The sequence below is a fragment of the Gavialis gangeticus genome, unplaced genomic scaffold, assembly GCF_001723915.1.
Source record: "Gavialis gangeticus isolate Ggan-Ray unplaced genomic scaffold, GavGan_comp1, whole genome shotgun sequence".
In the NCBI taxonomy this organism is placed as follows: domain Eukaryota; kingdom Metazoa; phylum Chordata; order Crocodylia; family Gavialidae; genus Gavialis; species Gavialis gangeticus.
The window spans coordinates 7,762,800-7,771,752 of NW_017729023.1; the positions used below are offsets into that span (position 1 = coordinate 7,762,800).

Below are 8,953 nucleotides of genomic sequence, written 5' to 3' on the forward strand. Positions count from 1 at the left end.
AATTACTGCATATAATGCTCACTTAACTAGGGTCAGATCCAAAGATAGTAACTCTAGCAATACGGCCAGCAGGTTTATGTTCTTAGAACTTGCTGGGAGGAGTATCCTCAAAGTGTCAATAATGAGAGGCAATGGGGAAACAGTAAAAGCCACTGCAGACTTGCAAGTGGCTTCTTTTAAAAGCTGTGTGATACATAAATGATGAAGTGAAAATTCCTTAAGATGGCAGGGAGAAGATTACTCCCACACACTTGCGCATGGCTAGGTTAAGTCCTAATGAAAAGCATGTAGTCCAGAATGGGAATCATATACCAGTGTTTTGTGGGACGATCAAAACAGGACTTTTGACATTGAGTCACATACAGTGTATCTGATTTGTTCTCTCTGCCTTTGATCTCAGACTCAACCCATTTATCAAATGATTATATGATGTGATAGTAAAAGTAATATCTGTCCCTTGTTTTATCTCCACATTATGGTGCCTGTTGATACAGGGCTGTTTCCAGAGGTTCCTATCAGTCGTTTGAAACCCTAAATGGCATGTCAGTGGGGACAGTCACTGTTGCCACTGGTGGCATTTGTAATATTTTCTGCTTGTGCTGACACACACAAACGAAGTGATTTGACAATAATTCTCTAACAAGAAGGATGTTCTATGCAGTCCCCATTTATTCATATTTGACATAAGTGAATGTTTTGAAAAATTGAAAAAATTAGCTCCCTCCACAGAGGTAGTTAGTCTGAAGTCAGGCAGAAGAAGAAAGGGCAGAGTGGCACCTTGGACTCCTCAGCACTGAACTACCTATGTCCAGTTCTCATCACATCACTAGGCTTTGCTACTGACCTAGATGTCAGTTGTGCCCCCTCATCAACATAGGCCACATCACTGAACTAAATTATAACAATTTAATATTCATCTGCTCCTCAATCAACATTGTATATGCTACAACCTGCCTACAGTGCCCTCTACTGCCTACCTTAGCCAGCTAAGATAAGCCCTACATGAAAGAAAGAACATGGATGTTACATTGACATCTGCTTCAGAAACATACATAAGCCTGTGGTAGAACACTTTTACCTCCTTGGTTGAGCTTTCCTTAAACAAAAATACTTCAAAAAATAGAAATCATCCACAGACTGAATTGTATTAACCATGGTCTCAATGAGGACTCTATGGATTCTTATCCCAGTACCTGGACTAGCTGTTGACTCCTATTCCCACCAGGTGTTAACTGCCATGTTATCTCAGTTAATCTAATCAGTCCAATTACCTCTTTCAGCAGTGTCCCCTTACCTGTTCTTTTGCCTTCTATGTATAATCTTTTAGTTCTGCTAGTACAGTGGTTTTCAACCTTTTTTCTTTTGTGGACCCCTAAAACATTTTGAATGAAGATGCAGACCTCTTTAGAAATTTTGAATGGAGGTGCAGAACTCTTTGAATTGTAAGTGTGGGTATTCACATGCTTTTAATTGATCAGAGTCATGTTTTGTGGATCCCTTACACAGTCTGCAGACCTTTTGGGATCCACAGATCACAGGTTGAAAACCACACTAGTACATTCATAGCATCTGACAAAGTGGGTTATTGCCTGCAAAAACTTAACCCTTCTCTGAACCAGTTAGTGTCTAAGGTACCACTCTGCCCCACCTTCTGCCGTCTACCAGAGTACTGCTTTACAACACTATTTGGGACTTTGATGAATAGCATAGCATGCTATAGTTAGATTCTTCTACAGTTGGAGGGATGTCTTTGTAACTGTTTTGCTTTTCCTTTCAGGCTCCCATTCAGAGGAGGAAGAAACCTGCTTCTCAGAAGAAACGGAGATTTAAGACTCACAATGATCATTTGGCTGGAGTGCTGAAGGATTATTCTGATGTTGTTCCTGGCAAACAGTGAACATTTGCAGTTCTAAAGCAAGCATAGGTTTATTTAGGCTCTTTGCCTCTTGAGGTCAATGTTGGCTGGAAGAAAGACTGACTGTATATTGTAATGTGGTGTGTCCCCCCTTTCCTGCAGCTGTCACAGTGAAACCGTTCTGACTAGGAGCAAATACCAATAACCCTATTTAGGGTATAATTTAACTAGCTAGTGGAAATGTGACTTTGAGTAAGAGGTATTCACTGACAGCCTTTCAGTATTAAGGGTTCCTCAGCATGTGATGCTAGAGTTCCTGTTAAATGCTTAACTACACATTTGAATCATTTAGTGGATATTTTCCTGGAGTGGGCTTGCAGGTAGAATTGGATACAACATTTGTTTTATCTATTTCAAGAGGACATATTTATAACAAAGTTGCAAAAGCATTTCTTTTAAAGAGATAAGGGCATTCACAGTTTGTATATTTCTACTTTATCTTGGAATTGAGCTTTATTGAAAGTTGATGTCTAAGATGAGAATTCCCATCAGGCTGCACAGTGGTTATGCTGTTAATCAGAAATCGTCCTCAGGACATTGCTGATGACATCCATGTAGTGCAGTGGTGCCCACTTTTTTTACCCCATGGGCCAAATGAGCAGCGCCAGGTTGGTCGTGGGCTGGATTCCAATCCCACCACTCAGAGCCTGAAAATTTGGTGATGGAGGACTAGTGATGGTGTTAATTGCCACCACTCCCCTGCCAGCAAATTTCCAGAACAGTGGGGAGCCCCACAGACCAGGTGACATGGCTATGCAGGCTGGATCTGGCACGTAGGCCAGGGGGTGAGCACCTGTGCTGTAGTGGAATGCCACATGTTCCACAACTTTGAATTATGAGATTTAAGAAAATGAAAATATAATGCTAAGGTTTTTGTTTTTTAATAAAGCCCATAAAGATGATGTCCCTATATATTGTCTTCATAGACAAGTCTTGTAAAAGAGATGACCAGCATCTTTCGGGACTGTCACATTTTCCCTCCCAAGCTGAAGTAAAGGATTTTGAGTGAAAAGATGTCAAGTGCTAGTTCATCTTTGATGCTGTTCTCTCTCTTTCTTTTTTTCTCTCTCTTTTTTTTTTTTAGGCAGGGGGCGTAGCACCTTAGGTGTGCATGTTATATGTAGTTTACAATATTGTATGTTATATCTTTTGACTAATATGAAACTTACCAGTTAGACATAGTTTGGCTAACTTTCGATTTTACATAAGGAACAGGAAGGCAATTGGTACTAATTTTGTTTTCATGGAATCACAAATGAGCAGCAGATGACATGCTTCTTGAAGGATTTTGCAGAAAGTTAAATGAAAGAGTGACTGATAGTTGTTTTTAAGAACTCATTGCACATGTGGGGAAATGTCTGAAGTTCTTTTCATTCAAAGAAAGGTGTTCTCCCTTTAGTTCACTGTATTTTTAGCCAGCTTTTTCAGTTTAGCTCCATCCACATGGCTCTGGGAGCAAGCTAATGGTTACTTTTACACCTTAATTGTTTTAATGATTTCAGGTGAGGATGGTGATGAAATCACAGTCAAAACATCCGTCAGGCGTTTTTACTAATTAGTTACAGGGAAAAAATAGGGAAATAAAGAGCAAACAGATGTTTTTTTCATTGTAAGTAAGCGTTGTCAGTGCTCAACCATAATGTTTTGATTGTGGCCTTGGAGAGCTGACTCGGGGCCAGCTAAGATCATATTGGAAAGACCAGGTAAAAGGTATAGTCCTACTAATGGAAAAGGTTTCCACCTTTTTCCCAGTTGCAACAGCTATCTTGCACAGCATTGGAGACAACGAAGCCCCAGTTGCAGCTAGCTAAGTTATATAGTAAAAGCTGAGAAATACCATGCACTGAAGTTCAAGTAAGTGTCATACCTGTACTTTTGAGTGGAAAGCATAGCAAAGCCAAGGAATGGACAATCCTAAAAGAAACAAAGAACTTAAGTGCCACATTGGGTCAGACCAACTGTCCCGGTCCATCTAGTCCAGGATTCTGTCTCTGTTAGTGACAGCAGAGGGTGGTTTAGAGTGAGAGTATGTGTATAGGGCATGTCTAGTGTCCTCCATCCCCTGTCATATCCTCCCTGGCATTCTTGATCATTGGTTTAGCTGCGCCAGAGGATACACTACTGACCATTGTGTTTAATAGCTATTAATGGATCCATCATCCATCAATATGTCCAACACGAGGCTAAACTCCCATCTTTTTGAGTTTCACTTGAGTATCACAGTCTGAGAACCCAACCAATCTTTTCTGATAAGCAGTGGTGGTCTCAAACTATATCAACAGGAATCTAGTCTTGAACACAATGTAAATAAGGTCCCAACATGCGTTGGACTGTTCATAGCTTGACAGTTATGATTTTAGGCTTCCCCTTAAAGTTTAAAGTAGGAGTTCATAGTCCTTTAAAGCCTTAAATCTGTTCCAGTTTCTGTCCTGGAGGTGGGTCAAGTCAGCAAATCACAGAGGAGAGTACCTACTAAGGCAGGGCTGGGAAGACCTTCAGCCTTATGGCAAATCTTTGGCCTCAGTCCAGTGGCAATTATACAGGACTCAACTGGGCCAGTTCCCCACATGAGCATGCAGCACAATTTACGGGGCTTTTGTTTTTCCATAAATTTTAGGCAAACATTTTAGGACCCAGAGGTCTGTGGGCCTGGTTTTCCTTCTCTCAACTCTGCTTAGCTTGAGTCTCCAAGCTGGCAAATTTAACTTTGGTTTCAACCAAGCTGCAAAGCTGCAACTCAGCAACAAGAGATGACATAAAGGTCACTTTGACTGTAGTCCATTCTTGGCAAAGAAAAAGAAGTCTGGAGATCTCGTCTGGATAACCAAAGTCAAAACAAGAAATGGGCCAACCAAAATAAGGAAATTTGGCTTAGGAAAAAAGGAATAATAGTCAGCAAAACTGACCCCCACCTAAGAATGAAAAAAGGTATCAACAGCTAGAAAATCTGGTAAATTTTAGTTAAGAGTAATCCAATATGGTAAGCAGAAATAGGCTTATTAATATGCATTAACTATATGATAAGAAATGTGGTATATGAGGAGAAAAGCTCGCACTTCAGAGCCCCTCCTGCAGAGATCCTGACAGCAATCCAAGAAAATTTCACGCTGTACAGACATCAGACCTTGGAGCCGGGAGTCCCTGGATGAGACTTTACAGACTAATCATCCAGTGTTGTCAAATTTGTTGTACTTTGGGGCAATGAGCATGTTGTATTACTTTTGACTAACCACTATAATAGAATTCTAATTGCTAAAAGCTTAATAAATTTGTTATTGGTTAAGGAGTAACCATGTCCTAGTCTTGAAATTTATACCTGGTACAAGGCCCAATTTAACATTACTGGAGGTAATACATGGTGATACTCACTTGAGGTTTTGTTGCTTCACCACTGCAGCCAGTACCAGACAGGTTCATCGGAGGTGAGGAAGCATTAGTAGTGTGCTTCAACTGCTCCTACTGCTGAAGAAAGAGTTCTTGTAATTGTAGTACCCTGCATTGCTGGTCCTGACGTCCAGTATGCAGCTTGTCGCGCGAATTCTTCCCAAGACATTACTGCCTGGAGACATCCTCATTCTAGTTCTCAGTCATAGAACCATAGGATAGTAGAGCTGGAAGGGATCTCAGGAGTCAAACTGCCTGCTCAAGGCAGGATCATCCCTGTCCAAACCATCCCAGACAAGTGCTTAGAATCAAAAGTACAGCTGGAAGGGACCCCCACAGGTCATCTAGTCCAGGCCCCTGCCCAAGGCAGGATCATCCCTATCCAAATCCATTGTCTAACTTCTTAGCATAACTACATGGTCAACACAACTATGCAGTCAACTCTGATGCAACACAAGACATAACACCCTAATCTGCCACAGGTAAAGCAGGGTGGCTAACATCCTGCTGCTGCAAAGATTGTTAAAATATGCTTAAGAGATCCCTGCAATAGGTTTGTGTCCCTTGCCACAGAGGATGGCAAAACCCCCATAGTCCATACCTATCTGAAAATAAGGTAAAATTCCTTCCTGGCGATCAGTTTGACCCTGAGCAGAGAGGCAAGACCATCTAGCCAGGAACCCCCAGGTTTAAGTCTCAGCAAAATCATCAGCATAACGCAGTCAAGATCCCCAGACTTGGCTGCAGTCAACCCTTAATGCCCCTGGGAATGCTTTAAAGGGGGAAAAAAAACCTGGTGTGTGTAGCAGCAGGGACTGGGGGGAAATCTCTCTTGGCCCCAATGCAGGAACCAACCAAACCCAGAAGTATGGAAAATGCCCATAGTAGAACAGAAGCCTAGCTTTGCCTAGATTATCTCTGACCTATATCTATCTGACCTGAACACCTCCAGTGACAGATACCACAACTTCCCTAGGCAGTCTATTCTACTGTCTTGCTGTTCCAACAGTGAAGACATTTTTCCTATCCTATCTAAACCTTTACTGCAACTTAAAGCCAGTGAACCATACTCTGCTCAGGGTGTTTTCCCTTGTCTATGATTGCCCTTCAAGAATTTGAAGATTGTTACTTTCTTTCGTAAGCAACTTTTCTGCAAGCTGAACATGCCTGTTTCCTTTAACCTCTCATATGACTTGCCTTGCTACGCCCTTTATCATTTTTTGTTGCCTGCCCTTTGGACCCTCTCTAACTTTTCCACATTTTTTTTAAAATGTGGAGCCCAAAACTGCACACAGCATTCTAGATGAGGTCTAACCAGTGCTGAGTAGAGGCACTATCCCCTCCCCTGTCTTGAACCAAATGCTTCTATTGATGTATCCCAAAACCACATTTGCCTGTGTTGTGCAGACGCATCACATTGCAGATGTGAAGTACCAAGGGTCCCAGATCCTTCTCCATAGTGCTGCCATCCAGCCAGGTGTCACCTATATTGTATTTGTATTTTTTGTTATTCTTCCCAAGGTATAACACATTGCATTTGTTAGCACTGAACTTTATCCCGTTAGCTCCAACCCAGCTTTCAAATTTGTCAAGATCCTTCTGAATTGCACTCCCATCCTCCAGAATGTTTGCAATCCCTTTACAGTTTTAGGTTGTTTGCAAAATTGCTCAAGAAATCTCTATACCAGCATCCAAATAATTAATAAATATGTTGGGTAGCACTGGGCCCAGGACAGACTTTTGTGGGACCCTACCCAAAGCCTCCTGCTAATCTGACATGGATCCATTTATAATTGCCCTTTGCTTGCAGCTATTGAGCCAGTTATCTATCCACCTTACAGTAGCCCACATTTCTCCAGTTTGTTTATGACAAAGTTGTGCAGGACCTTGTCAACAGATTTGCTGAAGTCCACACTATGTGCACAGCATTCCTCTTATTCACCCAAGCAGTTCTTTGTCAAAGAAGGAGATCAGGTTTTTTTGACAGGATTCATTCTTAGTAAATCCATGCTGGGTGCTTGTGATCAGCCTTTCCCCTCCAGATACTTGCAAATGGGCTTCCTTATGATATGCTTCAATAACTGCCCACATACTGAGGTGAGTCTAACTGGTCTGTAGTTCCCTGCATCCTTTTTTTTGCCCCCCTTTTAAAAAAAGGGTTCTACTTTGGCTTTTTTTCTAACTTATTCCTAAAACCACACAACAACCCCATTGTACAACTGCAAGTTATATTGCCCCAAAACACCAAAGACACCTGGATCTGCCACAGGTAAAGTGTGTGTGTGTGGGGGGGGGGACAGCATTGTCCATGTCCCACTGCTGCAAAGGTTGTTAAAAATAATACTTCTACGTTCCATGACAATCTGACCATGGGATAAAATTCCTTCTTGACTCTAGAAGTGGTGATTGGAGTCAAGCCACAAGTGATCCCATATCACAATTGTCTCTTTGAATCAGTGAATGATGCTGGCTCCTCCACGCGAATGTATGTTCCACAAGTGACTCCTCTGGTAGCCTGCCCTTCTCTGACCATGTCCTGCTTTCAGGACCCATTCCTTTCTCCAGTGCCCCAACACCTAAAACCTTAGACTTATCCCAAGAGGTGGAAGTTCCTTTTGCAGGGATTCCAGACAATCCTAGCCATTGGCAACTGGCAGTCAGGTGGGCACATGCCCCCCACTGCAACCAGTCCTGCCGACTGGGGTGGGGGGGGTCCCCCCACAGCTGGCCTTGCTGTTGGGTGGGGAGGGGTCCCCCATGACTGATCCCATGACAACCAATTGTTGTGGCCAATTGCTACAGCTGCTTCCAGGAGTGGCTGTGGCCACTTCTGGGAGCAGCTGCAGTGATCATCTGGTGCTTGCATGGATGGCACTGGCACTCCCACCTGCCCCCCCGCTCATTGCTTAAGTGGTGAGCACAGCCAGATGGGGTGCACCGGTACTCTTGGGGATGGGGGATTGTCTGCCCATTAACACCTTTAAGTGGCTTCAAGCACTCCTTATGCAACTCCAAGTTACACCACTCCAAGGTAGGATTTTCTCTGATCCATACAACTCAGCTCCTGTTCCATTAAGGTTCAGCCTCTCCCTACAGATGTGCTAGTCAAATTGAAGTCCTCCAGTATCCCAGGATGCAGTGTCTCCTCTCCCCCCCACCATTGTGTGAACAGACTTTCTGCCTACAGTTCCTAGTCACCTGCATCTACCCTGGCCTGGTGGCAGGACCAAAGTTGGTCTCTCGTTGTGCAGCTCCCACTTGTGGGGCAGGAACCTCCTTAATCCCATCCCAAATAGGCTTAGACTGGGTAGAGCTTCTGGCTGGGAAGTGCTGTCAGCTCGAACAGCACCCCCAGTGTACAGGAATTCAACTGAAGTGGAAGGAGACTGCTCGATAGCACCCTGTCATAGCAGGTGCCTCCTGCTGCCACCCCTGGCACCTGCCATATTCATGCTCCTAACAGTGTGCTTTACCATGGACAGGCAGGTGGGCATAGGGATGCAGAGCTATACTTTCCAGTCCAGCTTGCCTCACCTCTCCTCCCACACTTCTGGAGCTGGTGGGATGGGGCAGCAGGGGCAGGTGGCTCCAATTGCTGGCATGCAAGTCCTTGGATAAGGTGGGGGGGGGGGGGCTGTGTCTCCTCCTTCCAGT

The 8,953-nt window shown here is 43.5% G+C and overlaps 1 protein-coding gene across 2 annotated transcripts in view; it reads left to right on the forward strand.

Annotated features, from left to right (window-relative positions):
- The window catches only part of GTF2E2 (general transcription factor IIE subunit 2), a 112,839-nt gene extending 107,638 nt beyond the window's left edge, over positions 1-5,201 (forward strand). For both annotated transcript variants that reach the window (XM_019516782.1, XM_019516781.1), the window contains exon 8: positions 1,778-5,201. In XM_019516782.1, the coding sequence (XP_019372327.1) occupies positions 1,778-1,897 (120 nt within the window). In that variant the 3' untranslated portion in view covers positions 1,898-5,201. The remainder of the gene's footprint in view (positions 1-1,777) is intronic.
- Positions 5,202-8,953: the final 3,752 nt, after the last annotated feature.